Here is a 17,460-nt window from a genome sequence, read left to right as displayed (position 1 = left end):
AGGGGAAAACAGAGACCCCATTCTTAAAAGGTGCACACAGGCTTTCATGTGCACTGGGTCCCAGGGCAAAGCAGAGACTTCATAGGAATCTGGGTCAAACCTGACTGCAGTGCTTGGAGGATCTCCGGGGAAAACAGGGGGTGACTGTGGCTCCTTGTCAGGAAAAGACATCGGAGGCAAAGGACTCGGGAATATTCCTCAGTGTGTGTTCCTCTAGAGGTGGCCATTTTGGGAAAATCTGGCCCCACCCATCAGCACTGAGAACCCCCAGGCCAAACAATAATCCAGGTGGGATCACAGCCCCACCCATCAGTGAACAGGAGGCCTAAAGAGCCTCTCATCTCACCCAGAGACAAAGCCCCACCCACCAGAGGGATAGGAATCAGCCCCACCTACCAGTGGGCAGGCACCAGTCTCTCCCATCAGCAAGCCTACAGCAAGCCCCCTTACCAACTTCAGCTACAGGGGGTCAGACAACAGAAGTAAAAGAGGCTACAACTCTATTGTCTGCAAAAAGGAGACCACACCAAAAACCTATAAAAATGAAAAGGCAGAAAACTATAACTCAGGTAAGGGAGAAAGAAAAAACTCCAGAAAAACAGCTAAGTGATCTGGAGATTATCATCCTCCAGGAAAAAGACTTCAGACTGATGATGCTAAAGATGATGCAAGACATTGGAAATAAACTGGAGGCAAAGATGGATAATTTACAGCAAACACTGAGCAAAGAGATACAAGATTTAAAACTTAAGCAAGAAGAGATGCAAAATACAATAACTGAAATAAAATCATTAGAAGCAACCACCAGCAGAATACAGGAGACAGAAGAACGAATAAGTGAGGTGGAGGACAGACTAGTGGAAATCACTGATGCAGAACAAAAAAATATAAAAAAGATTGAAAACAAATGAAGAGAGTCTAAGAGAACTCTGGGACAACATCAAACAGACCAACATCCGTATTATGGGGATGCCAGAGAAGAGAGAGAAAGGGACAGAGAAAATATTCCAAGAGATAATAGCCGAAAATTTCCCTAATATGGGAAAGGAACCACTCACTCAAATCCAGGAAGTACAATGAGTACCATATAAAATAGACCCAAGGAGGAACACTCCAGGACACATATTAATCAAACTGACCAAAATTAAAGAAAGAGAAAATACTGAAAGCAGCTAGGGAAAAGAAACAACATACAAGGGAATCCCGATAAGGTTACCAGCAGATTGTTCAGCAGAAACTCCACAGGCCAGAAGGGAGTGGCATGATATACTTAACATGATGAAAGGAAAAAACCTCCAACCAAGATGACTTTACCCAGCAAGGCTCTCATTCAGATTTGAAGGAGAAATCAAAACCTTCACAGATTAGCAAAAATTGAGAGAATTCAACAACACTAAACCAGCCTTACAACAAATACTAAAGGAACTTCTCTAGGCAGAGAAGTAAAGGCCACAACTAGAAACAAAAATACCACAAGTGAGAAGGCTCACCAGTCAAGGCATATATACAGTAAAGGTAGGAAATCATCCATGCACAAATATGCTAAAAAAATCAGAAATCATGAGAAGAGGAGGTTACAAATACAGGACACTGGAGATGCATTTGCAAATAAGAGACCAACAACTTAAAACAATCTCATATATATACTGACTACTAAATCAAAACCTCACGGTATCTGCAAACCAAAAATCTACAATTGATACACACACACGAATAAGAAAAATCAACTCAAATACAACACTAAAGATAGTCATCAAACCAAAGGGGAGAGAACAAGGGAAGAAGGGAAGAAAAAAAGAGCAACAGGAATAAATCCATAATAGTTAACAAGGGGGTTCCCATCATGGTGCAGTGGAAAAGAATCTGACTAGGAACCACAAGGTTGCAGGTTCGATCCCTAGCCTTGCTCAAAGGGTTAAGGATCCAGCATTTCTGTGAGCTGTGGTGTAAGCAGCAGACACAGCTCAGATCTGGCATTGCTGTCGCTGTGGCAGAGGCTAGCAGATACAGCTCCAATTAGACCCCTAGCTTGGCAACCTCAATATGCCACAGGTGTGGCCTTAAAAAGACAAAAAAACAAAAAAAAAGTTAATAAAATGGCAATAAGAACATATATATCAATAACTATCTTAAATGTAAATGGACTAAATGTCCCAACCAAAAGATATAGAATGGCTGAATGGATACAAAAACAAGACCCATATATATACACTGTCTTCAAGAGACCCACTTCACTTCTAGGGACACATACAAATTCAAAGTGAGAGGATGGAAGAAAATATTCCATGCAAATGGGAATCAAAAGAAAGCTGGAGTAGCAATACTCGCATCAGACAAAATAGACCTTAAAGAATATTATAAGAGACAAGGAAGGACATTACATAATGATCAAAGGATCAATCCAAGAAGAAGACATAACAATTGCAAATATATATGCACCCAACAAAGGATTACCTTAATATATAAGGCAACTGCTAACAACCTTAAAAGGAGAAATCAACAGTAACACAATCATACTGGGGGACTTTTAACACCCCACTTACAGCAATGGACAGATCATCCAGACAGAAAATAAACAAGGAAACACAGATCATGAATGAAGCATTATATCAGATGGACTTAATAGATATTTATAGGACATTCCATCCAAAAGCAGCAGAATTCACATTCTTCTCAAGGACACAGAGAACATTCTCTAGGATTTATCACATTCTGGGCCACAAATCAAGTCTCGGTAACTTTAAGAAAATTGAAATCATATCAAGCATCTTTTCCTGCCACAATGCTATACATCTTGAAATCAACAACAAGAAAAAAACTGCAAAAAACACAAACACTTGGACACTAAACAGCACGCTATGAAACAACCAATGGATCACTGAAGAAATCAAAGAGGAAACTAAAAAATACCTAGAAGCAAATGACAACAAAGATACAATACTCCAAAACCTATGGGATGAAGCAAAAGCAGTTCTAAGAGGAAAGTTTACGGCAATACAAGCCTACCTCAGGAAGCAAGAAAAAGCTCAAATAAACAACCTAACTTTACATCTAAAGCAGCTGGAGAGAGAAGAACAGACAAGATCTAAAGCTAGCAGAAGGAAAGAAATCATAAAGATCAGAGCAGAAATCAATGAAATAGAAATGAAGAAAACCATAGAAAAGATCAATGAAACAAAAAGCTGGTTCTTTGAAAAGATCAACAAAACTGATAAACCCTTAGCCAGACTTAACAAGAAAAAAAAGAGGACTCAAATCAATAAAATTAGAAATGAAAAAGGAGAAGTTACAATGGACATCACAGAAATACAAACTATCATAGGAGACTACTATGTGCAACTAAATGCCAATGAAATGGAAAACCTAGAAGAAATGGACAAATTCTTAGAAAAGTGCCATCTTCCAAGACTAAACCAAGACAAAACAGAAAAGATGAATGGACCAATCACAAGAACTAAAATTGAAACTGTGATTAAAAAACCTCCAACAAACAAAAGTCCAGGACCAGACGGCTTCACAGGAAATTTCTATCAAACATTTAGAGAAGAGCTAACACCTCTCCTTCTGAAACTATTCCAAAAAATTGCAGAGGAAGGAACACTCCCCAACTCATTCTATGAGACCACCATCACCCTGATACTGAATCCAGACAAAGATATCACAAAAAAAGAAAATTTCAGGCCAATTCCACTGATGAACCATAGATGCAAAAATCCTCAACAAAATACTAGCAAACTGCATCCAACAATACATTAAAATGATTATACATCATGAGCAAGTGGGATTTATTCCAGGGATGCAAGAATGTTTCAATATCCACAAATCAATCAGTATGATACACCACATTAACAAACTGAAGAATAAAAACCATATGATCCTCTCAATAGATGTGGAAAAAGCCTTTGACAAAATCCAACACCCATTTCTGATAGAAACCCTTCAGAAAGTGGGCAAAGGAGTTTCCCTCATGGCTCAGTGGTTAACGAATCTGACTAGGAATCATGAGGTTGCAGGTTCAATCCCTGGCCTTGCTCAGTGGGTTAAGGATCCGGCGTTGCCATGAGCTGTGGTGTGGGTCACAGACGAGGTTCGGATACCATGTTGCTATGGCTGTGGCATAGGCCGGTGGCTACAGCTCCGATTAGATGCCTAGCCTGGGAAACTCCATGTGCCACGTGTGCAGCTCTAGAAAAGGCAAAAAGACCAAAAAGAAAAAAAAAAGAAAAAGAAAGTGGGCATAGAGGGAACCTACCTAAACATAATAAAGACCATATATGACAAACCTACAGCCAACATCATTCTCAGCAGTGAAAGCTGAAAGAATTCCTGCTGAGATCAGGAACAGGACAAGGATGTCTGCTCTCACCACTACTCTTCAACATGGTTTTAGAAGTCCTAGCCACGGCAAGCAGAGAAGAAAAAGAAAGAAAAGTAATCCAAATTGGAAATGAAGAAGTAAAACTATCATGACTTGCAGAATGACATGATACTATACCTAGAAAATCCTAAATACACTACCAGAAAGCTGTTAGAGCTCATCAATGAATTTGGCAAAGTCGCAAGATACAATTAATACACAGAAATCGACTGCATTTCTATATGCTAACAATGAAAGATCAGAAAGAGAAATTAGGGAAACAACCCCATTTACCATTGCATCAAAAAGAATAAAGGAGTTCCCGTCGTGGCGCAGTGGTTAAGAATCCGATTAGAAACCATGAGGTTGCGGGTTCGGTCCCTGCCCTTGCTCAGTGGGTTAAGGATCCGGTGTTGCCGTGAGCTGTGGTGTAGGTTGCAGACGCGGCTCGGATCCCACGTTGCTGTGGCTCTGGCGTAGGCCAGTGGCTACAGCTCCGATTAGACCCCTAGCCTGGGAAACTCCATATGCCTCAGGAGCAACCCAAGAAATGGCAAAAAGACCAAAAAAAAAAAAAAAGGTTTATTCCTAAGTATTTTATTCTAACTAAAAAGACAAAAGATCTGTACCCTGAAAAGTATAAAATGCTTTTATTCTTTTGATGAAAGAAATAAAAGATGACAGTAACAGATGGAAAGACATACCATGCTCTTGAATTGGAAGAATCAGTATCATCAAAATGACTATACTACCCAAGGCCATCTACACATTCAATACAATCCCTATCAAACTACCAAGGACCTTTTTCACAGAACTTGAACAAAATAAAGTTTGTTTGGAAGCACAAAAGACCCAGAATAGCCAAAGACATCCTGAGCTGGAGGAATCAGGCTCCCTGACTTCAGACTCTACTACACAGGAACAGTCATCAAAACTGTATGGTATTGGGGAGTTCCCGTCGTGGCGCAGTGGTTAACGAATCCGACTAGGAACCATGAGGTGGCGGGTTCGATCCCTGCCCTTGCTCAGTGGGTTAATGATCCGGCGTTGCCGTGAGCTGTGGTGTAGGTTGCAGACGCGGCTCGGATCCCGCGTTGCTGTGGCTCTGGCGTAGGCCGGTGGCTACAGCTCCGATTCAACCCCTAGCCTGGGAACCTCCATATGCCACGGAAGCGGCCCAAGAGATAGCAACAACAACAAAAGACAAAAAAACTAAAAAAAAAAAAAAAAAAAAAAACTGTATGGTATTGGCACAAAGACAGAAATAAAGATCAGTGGAACAGGATAGAAAGCCCAGAATTAAACCCACGCACCTACAGCCAACTAATCTATGACAAAGGAGGCAAGAATGTACAATGGAGAAAGGACAGCTTGTTCAATAAGTGGTGCTGGGAAAACTGGACAGCCACATGGAAAAGAAGGAAATGAGAACACTTCCTAACCATACACAACAGTAAACTCAAAATGGATTAAAGACCTAAATATAAGATCAGATACTATAAAACTCTTAGAGGCAAACGTAAGCCAAACACTCTCCAACATAAACCACAGCACCATCTTCTCAGATCCGCCTCTTAGAGTAATAACAATAAAACAAAAATAAACAAATGGGACCTAATCAAATTTCAAAGTTTCTGCACAGCAAAGGAAACCCTAAACAAAACAAAAAGACAACCCACAGAATGGGAGAAAATATTTGCAAATGAAGTGACTGACAAGGGATTCATCTCTAAAATTTATAAACACCTTCTGCAGCTCCATACCAAAAACACAAACAACCCCATCAAAAAATGGGCAGAAGATCCAAACAGGTAGTTCTCCAAAGAAGACATACAGATGGTTGAAAAAACACATGCAAAGATGTTCAACATCACTCATTATTAGAGAAATGCAAATCAAAACCACTCTGAGGTACCACCTTACACCAGCCAGAATGGCCATCATCCAAAAGTCTACAAACAATAAGTGCCAGAGAGGGGGTGGAGAAAAAGGAACCCTAGCACACTGCTGGTGGGATTGTCAATTGGTGCAACCACTGTGGAAAACAGTATGGAGATTCCTCAGAAAACTAAAAACAGAATTACCATTTGATCCCGCAATCCCACTCTTGGGCATCTATCCAGAGAAAACCATGACTTGAAAAGACACATGTACTCCAGTATTCACTGCATCACTATCTACAACAGCCAAGACATGGAGACAACCTAAATGCCCATCGACAGAGGAGTGGATCAAGAAGATGTGGTACATACACACAATGGAATATTACTCAGATATTAAAAGGAAAGAAATACCAGCATTTTTAGCAACATGGACAGACCTAGAAATTATCATGCTAAGAGAAGTCAGTCGGACAGTGGACATCAACATCAAATGCTATCACTGACATGTGGAATCTGAAAAAAAGACAGAATGAACTTCAACAGATGCTGACTCACAGACTTTGAAAAACTTATGGTTTCCAAATATGACAGGTTGGGGGGTAGAGGGGTACGCTGAGTGTTTGGGATGGAAATGCTATAAAATTGGGTTGTGGTGATCGTTGTACACCTATAAAAGTAATAAAATCCATTGAGTAACTTAAAAAATATTAAAGATAGAATTTAAAAGCCAAAAAAATAAAATAAAATATATAAACAAGGACTGACTGTATAGTACATAGAATGATATTCAATATCTTATAACAAACCATAATGGAAAAGAATATGAAAAAGTATATAAAACTGAATCACTTTTCTATACACCAGAAACTAACACAACATAGTAAATCAATTATACTTCATTTTTTTAAAGTTGTTTTTAAGAGGGAAAAAATAAGTAAAATTGGCAAAAAATTAAAAGCTGTTAAATAATAAGTCACTTCATCATTGGGTCTCTGGCTTCCTCATCTCTAAAACAAAGAGGTCTGACTGGAAAATCTCTATTTTTTGTAATTACAACAGTTCAAATATCCAAACATAAAATTATCTAGGCCCTCTTTTTTCCTAAGCATTGACTTTACGCATTAAATTTCTACAGAAGGAATTTTGACTCTATGCTGCGTGATTTAACACTATTTTCTCACTTCTAAAATTTCTTAATTTTCATGATAACATTCTACCTTGAGCTTGAATTTTTAGTTAATATGGTACTGCAGAATTCCCCTTTTAAGCAAAACTCTTATTTAGATTAGTCGCTTGAAGATCTACAAGGGTGATACTAGCCTGTTGACCATATCCATGTCACATCTGGTTAACTGCCATTGTCTTTGTCAGCTGGGGAGCAGCACTTACCATTTCCTTCTTATCTTCCTGGAAGTGCACATTCACAAACATTTTTCCAACAACATAAGGAAGGGTGCTTTCGATAAAGTTTACACATTTGTCCCACTGAGGCAACAAAGTTGTGGTCCCCTGGATTACCTGTAGGAGACAATCAACTCAGATTGAGCTTCACTTGGATAAAATCAACGGCTGAAAAAGTTCCAAACAACCTGAAGAAAACAATCTAGAAAACACTGCACACCCTGATCCATATTCGTGTGTCAGATAGTAATAAACCAAAGGTAAAACTGGATGAAGAAAAATAATATGCTTGTGCAAGTTATATTTCAAACTGAAAGAAAATATTTTGAGAGTGGCTAATAATGTGTTCCTCATTTCCTTCCACTTAGCCCCATGAAACAAAGAATTTGGACTATAGCACACCTTTTCCGCAGTTAGCAAGGATGTGAGGCAAAGCTGTCCAAGTGTCCAAATAGTATTTAATACCTACTGAGACCTGATATTCCACCAAGAAAGGTCTAAAGTCAATAGGTGATCAAAGTTCCAGCCCAGCGAGTTTCCTTGCTCTGGGGAGCATACTCACAAGGCAGACCAGGAGAACATGCCCCCCTGAGAACAACCCGCGAAGCATATTTACACTGTATCATAACAGAACACACTGGTAACCAAGTCAAAAACAGATGTAAATGTTTTTCCCATCTGTCCCAATTAAACCATTATAAGAAACATTTATAAACAAGTAAGGAAGTTCCAAAGCAGGACTTGGCAGGCTCAAGGGTTTATTCTTAGGGATGAAAGCAAAGAAATAAGTACCATTTAAGTTGTCCTTGTAGGCTGGGAGTTTGGAGCACTCAAAATGCAAGGAGAAGGCAGACAGCAAGGGAAGGAGGCTCTGAGAATGGCGGCTGGAGGTGTCCCTTGAACTGCGTTAGACCCAGGTTGTTGGTACAGAGCAAATGGGATTAACACTGACGTTCAGCTATTCTTTCTCTACTTTCTGATAGCACAACCCCTCTCAGAGGTGAAGAATGAACCTATTTTTAAAACCTCTAGAGAAAGAGATTCTACAACTCTCTTTGGCAATGCCATATCACATTTAGCACTTCATAATCAAGAAACATTTTCTCAGACCTAACCTCAAATTTTGACACACTACTTCTTACACCTCTATCTCTCATTCCCTTCATAGTGGGGACGGAAAGCAGCTGGGTACCATCTTTTATGCAATCCATAGGAGTTAAATATACACACAGACACAGATATATAATTTACTTGTTTTGTAGCTTAACCCTCTGATGTGACCTCAATATATACAGTCATTTTATGCTGCTCTCTACAAAGCTCAATATTCTAGTGACTTTAAGGGCCAAAATGTATCCAAAATAATTGTGCCACTATTCAAGAGTAATGACCCACTGAGAACTTCTCTACTTACCACTTTCTCTAGTAACTAAAATGTCTGTTAAATGAGATTATAGCTTACAAAATTTGCCACTACTTAACTCCAAACTGAGAGAAAATTAAAATATTTTTTAAAGTCACAGAAATTTTTAAATTTTTTTAAAAAGCCATAAAATCCTTAAGTCCTGTATTAGTAGGAGAACTACTCAGACAAAAGCCTCTGAAACAAAGAAGCTATGTAAGAGGAGAACAAGAATAGGAGAGAAGCGGAGTTCCTGTTGTGGCTCAGTGATAATGAACCCGACTAGTATCCATGAGGACACAGGTTCAACTCCTGGCCTTGCTCAGTGGGTTAAGGATCCAGCGTTGCCATGAGCTGTCGTGTAGGTTGCTGACATGGCTCAGATCTGGCATTGCTGCACCTGGGGTATAGGCCAGCGGTTACAGGTCCGATTGGACCCCTAGCCTGGGAACCTCCATATGCTGCGGGTGTGGCCCTTTAAAAAAAGAGAGAATGGGAGAGAAGCAAAGATCACAGGGCTGGTTAAGGAGGGGGAGAAATAAAGTGTTTCAGGTAGTTGAGCTACATCTCAGAAATGATTAATTTAAGGCCTCTTTGGCCCAGGAGAATTAGGACAAATTAAAAGACTGAAGGAGTTCCCTGGCAGCACTGTAGGTTAAAGATCTGTCACTATAGTGGATTGAGGAGCTGCTGTGGCGTAGGTTCAATCCCTGGCCCAGGAACTTTAACATGCTGCAGGTGAAGCCAAAAAAAAAAAATTAAAACAGATTTGTTTAAAAACATTAAAAAGAAAGAATGAAGATCCAGGTAGAGATAAAGACAAAACTCTACCCTTAAATTAAAGATGAAACTTTACCATCTAATACTTTTTTTTTTTTTTTTTTTGGCCATGTTTGCAGCACGTGGAGGTTCCAGGGCCAGGGATCCAAGTTGCTGCAGTGAAAACACTAGATCCTTAACACACTGCACCACAAGGGAACTCCTATCATGTATATTTTGAATATTCAGAATACTGAAAATGAAAGATAATTACAAACATATCACCAAGAAACACTAAAAGTATAATTACAGTGACCCAGTTAAAAACATGGGGGAAAAGGAGAATAAACTGATAAAAAGGAGAGAGTGAAAACAACATGATGGGCCCAAGTATTTCCCTAAAGAGATAAAACAAAAAAAAAAAGAAAGAAAGAAAAGAAAATTAGAGCTCGAGCTGCAAAACTCCCTCTGTCCAATGCCTAAAGATGATTTTTATTAGATTAGTTAATATACAGATTGTTTCTGCAGGTAAAGTTATCCAGTGATGTAACATTGCAATCTTCTTAAAACTTACCCGTGAGAATTCCAGCCACCTATACTGAAAGCGCCTGCTTAGGTTTGGAATTCTGGAATAAACCATCCGCCACACCAAATAGTTGGCAATGGTCCTGTTAACAGAGAGAGGTGCACATTTACTGTACTGAGGGTGATATTTGATGCTCTGCAGAACGCCTTGGGAAAATCTGTTGGCAAAGCTCCATGGAGGGACCTCTTGCTCACACAAAACTGCAGAACTGTCACTTGAGATATGACATGAGATGATACAATGTCAATAAGCTCAACCCAAATTGGCTTGCTTTTCGCCACCTAATCCAGACAGATGATATGAAAATTCCAGCCCAGGTCTCAGCGTGAACATTTTGCTTTCCCTCTCAGGACATGGAGTCCACTGTTACGAAGCCCTTCATATCTAGAAATTGTCAAAACCTTTGAATTATTAGGTGACTTGATAAAATGCAGATGAATTCTTACCTTTGGAAACAAAATGCAATATACGAGTAATACCAATTATCTAGATAGGCACCCTGGTTACATACCTATCAGATGTATGAGCTTGGGCAAGTCACTTAAGCTCGCTGATTTTATCTTTCTTTGTCATATAATGAGGATGATCCCTTCATTCTAGGGTTATGGTGAAGTTAAATAACAAAATGCTTGACAGAATAATTCCAGATTTTTTTAAACTGTTGCTCACTGTCGAGCACAGGAACAACCCCAAGCATTCATGTCATGTCCGTAGCATATTTTTAAAAATCAGTTACATTTTGTTAAGTGTTGCCTTTTTCCATAAGCAAAAAGACTCCCTGACCTCAGAAGAATGGGTGATCTGAGTTAATTTCTAACTCAATACTGATGATGAATTTTTAATGACCCATCCCCTCTCAGCTGTGCCATTACCATAGTGACTAATAACACACATTCCTGAGACGGCTCTTGGGTCAGCCAGCCACGTGAGCAGCGTGACATGATGCTAGTAACTGGCCCATCAAGAACAACCTACTCTCATTTGCATGGCATGCTAACCCGGGGGCCACTCTTAGCAATTAAATTTACTTCAGCATATACAACCAATATTTGTAGTTATTTTACTTTATAGATACACAAGTAGACTAACATATCAGGAATTTTTTTTTTTTTTTGGTCTTTTTGTCTTTTAGGGCCACACCCACGGCATAAGGAGGTTCCCAGGCTAGGGGTCCATTCGGATCTGAAGCCATAGGCCTTCGCCAGAGCCATAGCAACACAGGATCTGAGCCGCATCTGCGACCTACACCACAGCTCACGCCAGATCTTTAACCCACTGAGTGAGGCCAGGGATCAAACCCAAGTCCTCCTGGATACTAGTCGGGTTGGTTAACTGCTGAGCCACAATGGGAACTCCCGTGGAATTTTTTAACAAATACAGAAATAAAAATTTTAAAAGATAAAATGAAATAAAGGTATCTTCAAAAGTCCTTAGTTAATCCTTCAAACACTTTTCGTTAATTCTTCAAGATACATTATCCACACAGCATTAGGTTAAAACAACAATGTAAATCACAAGGACCCACAGGGGACCATAATCATATTTTGTAATAACTTATAAGGGAAAAGAATTGAAAAATACATATATACATATATGTATAAGTGAATCACTTTACTATATACATGAAACTAATACAACATTAGAAATGAACTATACTTCAATAAAAAGTTAAGAAATTTTTTAAATTTTTAAAATGTAAATCAGTATCTCGTAGTCTTCCTGCTGATTTCAAAACATTCTGACCATATCCTTCCCAGATCTGGTTAGATCACCACTGTTTTTACCTTGTCATTTGGCCAGTCAAGGTGGCATAACTAGAGTGGGAGAAGGGCCACTTCTGCCATTTTCTTGCCATTCACTTTGTGCTTTAGTATTAGTAATAGCTTCAATACCTATTTCTCTGCAAGAATTTTTAAAATCACTTGTCCACTTTGTGAGGATTAAACCAATAATAAAATTCATAAATCTACAGGTTCATGTAAATTACTTGAGATTTTTCAATACATGGAATGAAAACTAACCAGTGAGAGCAATATTGTCCCACCTCATATAAGCCATGTAGATGAAATGAAGGATCCATGGCCATCTATATAGCAAAATTCAATATAATCTAGATGTTTTCTCAGTGGAAAAAATAAATAGATAGAGAGGTTCTAAAATTTTCTTCTCAGACCCAGTGGATCTTGCTGAGGTATGCACACTTCCCCTTGGAGACCACCACTCCCATCAGCAAAGTATAGCGCTTGTCCGTGGTCTTTTTTTTTTTTTTTTTTTTATGGCCGTACCCACGGCATATGTTAGTTTCCAGGCCAGGGACTGAATCCAAGCCACAGCTGTGACCTATGCTGCAGCTGCAGCAACGCCAGATCTTTTAACCCACTGCACCAGGTTGGGGAGCTAACCCACACCTCTGCAAGCAACCCTAGACACTGCAGTCAGATTCCTAACCCACTGCACCATAGTGGGAACTCCTGCCCATGTTTTTTTGAGGAACTATAATAAACATGTAGTTTCGGGTCTCTTGAGTTCTCATCCCTAATCCTGCCCAAAATAAGAAGTGCTCACTGAGCACTTGCTGTTGGCTGATATCGTTCCAGGAACCATGAGGCATGTAAAGAGATAGGAATTGAGCACCTACATTCAGAGAACTTAGAGTCTAGTTGGGGGACACAGGATTTCAGGTTTCAGCTTGTCCATAAAAACGGGTTTTTTAATTGAACGGGATCCATGATAAGTACATAAGGGATCTTTCTTTCCTTCACTCATCCAGCACATTCTGAGCACTTGATATTTACTAAGAGTTCTAGATGCTGGGGAGATGGAAAGGTGAGAAAGCTATAGTTTCTAATCTCCTGGAGCTTTTAGCCGAGCAGGGGGAAAAAAAGCAAGCACATAAATATGATCTGGCAGACACCGGCACTCAAAAGTGCATGCCAGGCACCTGCCTGGAAAGAGTGTATCCCTCAAATGGAAGGATGAGAGGCAGCCCCGGGAGAGGTCAGGGCTTGGGCTATGCCTAAAGAATGGAAAGATGTGAAGCAAGAACATGAACTCTGGACAAGCTCAATCATGTAGGAATAGCTTATGTGCTGGAGGGCATGGTGAGCCAGGTCATCACTCTCAGAGCTGGGCAGAAAGGCCAGCTTCAGTGGGGAAGACACTGGCAGCCATTAAGGTTCAACATCTAGAATGTCAAAGGGGCAGAGCCTGACCCTAACACAAAGTCTGCATGTTCCTCAGCCTTAAAATACCGCTTTTGGAGTTTCCGTCATGGCACAGTGGAAACAAATCCGACTGGAGTTCCCATCATGGCACAGCAGAAGTGAATCCGACTAGGAACCGTGAAGTTGTGGGTTCGATCCCTGGCCTCGCTCAGTGGGTTGAGGATCTGCCACTGCCGTGGGCTGTGGTGTGTGTTGCAGACGCGGCTTGGATCTGGCATTGCTGTGGCTGTAGCATTGCTGTGGCTGTGGCGTCGGCCGGCAGCTGGAGCTCCAATTGGACCCCTAGCCTGGGAACCTCCATATGCCCAAATGCGGCCCTAAAAAGTAATAATAACAACTAATAATAATAGTAGTAATAAATACTGCTTTCTGGGTGTGAGAACCGTGCAGGATCCATAGCTACAGATTCAAAGGAGGTCCATGGCCAACAATACATTTCCATGAATTCAAAAGATAATCCCTCAAGGGGGCTCTGATGAGCCAGATTAACTGGGGAAGTTGTTAGGATGGGGCCTGACAGTGGCAGTAAAGAGGCAGCATGATGGAAGTATGTTGGGGTTTTAGATATTTCAGCCTTTCCTGCTCCCTTGAAATGATACCGTGTAAGCTATCTTATTTTCTCCATAACCCCCACAGCACTGCCATAGGAGAGATGTTATTTTACACAGAAGGAAACTTGAGGTCTGGAGCCCTTAAATAACACCTCACAATCCCATAGCCAGCCGGCCTCCAACATAATAGAATCACCTGGGGAGTTTGTAAAGTCCAGATGCCCAGGCCACACCAGCCCAATTAAATCAGAATGTCTAGGGTCGGGCCCAGGATAAATACTGTTTTTAAGTTGCCCCCAGTGAAGCCCAATGGGCAACCAAGTTGGCGAACGGGTGTAATAAGTGACAGAGGCTAGACCACACCAAAGGTATGTCTGGCTCTAAAGCCTCTGTACTTCTCCCCACGCTACACAGTGAAGGATTAACCCCTCCAGTTCTGCCAAGATTTCCTGGCCAGTCACAGAGACCCCCAAACACTCTGACAAAGGCACTTCACCAAAATCTGTGTGTATGAAGAGAAGAATAGCGTGTGATGCCTTCAAAGGCCAGGCATTCCCCAGCCGACAGCACAAGAACAAGATCTCTGAGAGCTGAGGATGCAACACAGGAAGCTTGCACAGGTAGACAATGGCACTGATGAGTCGATCCAGCGTGTTATAAATATACTGAGAGAACGCCGGGCGCACAGCTCTGGAGTGCTAATATTACCACGCCAGGAACAGATCTCTCCATAATGACTGAATTACTGCCACTTAACACCCAGATGCAAGGAAAAAAAAAAAAAAAACGAAACAAAAATAAGACCAGCAATAGTCCTTGAAAATAACACACACTTTTTTTTTTTTTTAAAAGCATTTTCAGCAGTATGGTAATTTCCCCAAATGGCAACAAATAAAGTGGAGAAAAGCAAAGTATTTCAGGAAAGACTCCACCACCAAGAAAGCAACATGAAATTACTTCCCAAAGCCTCTGCCCAGGAAATTTTTTTTTTTTTTTAAGATTTTCCTAGAGCGCCCGTCATAGCTCAGTGGAAATGAATCTGACTAACATCCGTGAGGACACAGGTTTGATCCCCGGCCTCGCTCAGTGGGTTAAGGATCTGGCGTTGCTGTGGCTGTGGCGTAGGCTGGCAGCTGCAGCTCTGATTCAACCTCTAGCCTGGGAACGTCCATATGTCGCAGGTGTGATCGAAAGAAAGTTTCAGGAAATTTCCTTCTGGTGCAGCATGTTAAGGATCCAGCATTGCTGCAGCTGTGGCACAGACCACACTGTGCTGCGGGTTTGATCCCTGGCAGAGGAACTTCCACATGCCGCTGAAAAAGAAAATAGCATCTGAAAAAGAAAAATAGCTCTTCAAAAGTGTCTAAGTGTTTTCACAGGTGGGGATGAATGCTAAATTTTATTCCTCAGACTTCTGCAGTTGCTTTTTAACATAGTTCCTGACAAAAAAAGCCTTGTCTAAGTCCAAATAAGAAAGTATAATTTTTAACCATAGCCCAGCAATTAGCCCGGCAAATTGTCTTTGTGAACTAGTTGACCTTCCTATGCTTCAATTTCTGTAGTCAAATCTGAACAGCTCGATGAAGATGTAAAATTCTCTTTCCTGAACATTTTTAGCATCTCCTTGTTTTGTAGTGCTAAAGGAACAAAGCAACAAAATTTAAAACATTCTTTAAAATAATAAAAATCTGACAGTTCCTGATGTTTCACCACTGCAATTTTTCCACAGCTCTCAGAGTGGTCTTACGTCTTTTCAATATCAACACTTCGGTTTATTGCCACAAAGTGACTTATTGGCTAAAAAGAAACCGGGGCAGGGGGTTGGGGGGAAGACAGCAAAAGACAAAGAATGAACTGGGAGGGGAAAAAAAGATGTTCATATTGTTCATATAGAAATCTCAGAAAATAACAACATTATATAACTAGTTCCCAAAACTAATAAACAATTTAGGCTTTTAGAGAGAAAAGTATGGAGAAAGACCAGAAATAAGGGGCAAAAACATTGTATATCTTTTGTCATCATAGCAAATAAATTACACGAGATGATGGTTTTAGCCAATCTGTCCCGAAGGGCACCACAACTTTCCTTAAGACTCTTTTGATGTAACTTTCTTTAAAAACAGTTTTCAAAGGACATGAGAGGGAAGGCCTTATAATTCAAAAGGAAAAGTCATAGTAAAATGCACAAGAAAGCTCTTACTTCTTCCTCTCAGAGCCTAAGATCCTAAACAAATCCTTAAAGTACTGAGGGACACGGACCACGACATTCTCGGAGGGGCCAAGGTCTTTCAGTTCAGGGTAGAGTCTGACATCGATGACCTTCTTGATGTAGCCCAGCCAGTCAAACTGAAGAAAAAGAGAGAGAGAGAGAGAGAGAGAAAAGGTGAAAGAATTTCTGCTGGGCAGCAAGCGAGGAGAAAGGCAAACAGCATCAATTGAACAGCCATTGCATGTGACTTCAGACCAAATCAAGAGGCAAGTGCTCAAATCTAGAAAATAAAGGCCTCATCACTGTCACCCAGACCAGCCTTACTGCCTGAATGATAAGTGGAACATGGATTCCAAATCATCCGTGTACAGACCACGCATGCGCACACACACTCCCCTGCCCCCCCAGCACTCCCGCTCCCCCCTCCTTCCTCCACTCTCCCCCTCCCCCTCTCCCTTCCTCCCCCTTCTCTCCTGTGCTCTCCCGCCCTCTGGCACTAGGCCCCACCTCCCTCCCCACCACACTCTCCTGTGCTCATTCACTCTCCCACCCACAGAGACACAGATGCCCCATTGCATTTCTGGTCTTCCCTCTGGCACAGCCTTTCTTACACAGAGGGAAACAAGCACCAACAAAAAGTAACATGTGTCCCCTCTTCTTGGCATTTTTACCCAGCTACCCCCAAAGTCATTTCCAATCTTTTTCCCTTCTTTTTGTCCCTTGCCTGCCTCAACTATTGAAATGGAAAACCAGTTACTCACCCCATGCCCCAGTCCTACTCAATAAGAAATAAAGGGAATACATCTAGGAATATTCTAGAAAGGCTTTGGTTTTTTTCTAGTTAGACATGGCCCTCACTGGTGCTGCCTGCCCTGATGGCAGAAGAGACAAATGCAGCTGTAGCAGCCATCTTACAACCCTGAGTCATCAAAATGAAGTCAAAAGCCAACACACTGAGAAGAGTGCAGTGGAAAGAAAGAATCAGGATCTTTGACAACACTGTGCAATAGCTAAACCACCACGAATGGCCACTTATGTCTAGACTTTTGTCGCATAGGAAAACAAGCTTTGGAGTTTCCCTTGCAGCT

At 40.9% G+C, this 17,460-nt stretch overlaps 1 protein-coding gene across 24 annotated transcripts in view; it reads right to left on the bottom strand.

The window, feature by feature from the left end:
* The window catches only part of PHEX (phosphate regulating endopeptidase X-linked), a 242,618-nt gene that overhangs the window by 143,402 nt on the left and 81,756 nt on the right, over positions 1-17,460 (bottom strand). For all 24 annotated transcript variants that reach the window (XR_014834519.1, XM_085006096.1, XM_085006095.1 and 21 more), the window contains 3 exons: positions 16,364-16,509; positions 10,377-10,470; positions 7,630-7,758 (listed from right to left, as the gene is read on the bottom strand). Coding sequence is in view for 23 of the 24 variants with exons in the window: in XM_085006096.1 (XP_084862222.1) it covers positions 7,630-7,758; positions 10,377-10,470; positions 16,364-16,509 (369 nt within the window). In the remaining variant the exon portion in view is untranslated. The remainder of the gene's footprint in view (positions 1-7,629; positions 7,759-10,376; positions 10,471-16,363; positions 16,510-17,460) is intronic.

The sequence above is a fragment of the Sus scrofa genome, chromosome X (genome assembly GCF_054392235.1).
Source record: "Sus scrofa isolate SSC_HxYL_T2T_F1_AM1 chromosome X, Sscrofa_HxYL_maternal_Yorkshire_Landrace_v2.0, whole genome shotgun sequence".
In the NCBI taxonomy this organism is placed as follows: Eukaryota; Metazoa; Chordata; class Mammalia; order Artiodactyla; family Suidae; genus Sus; species Sus scrofa.
This window is presented reverse-complemented; position numbering and strand designations above follow the sequence as displayed.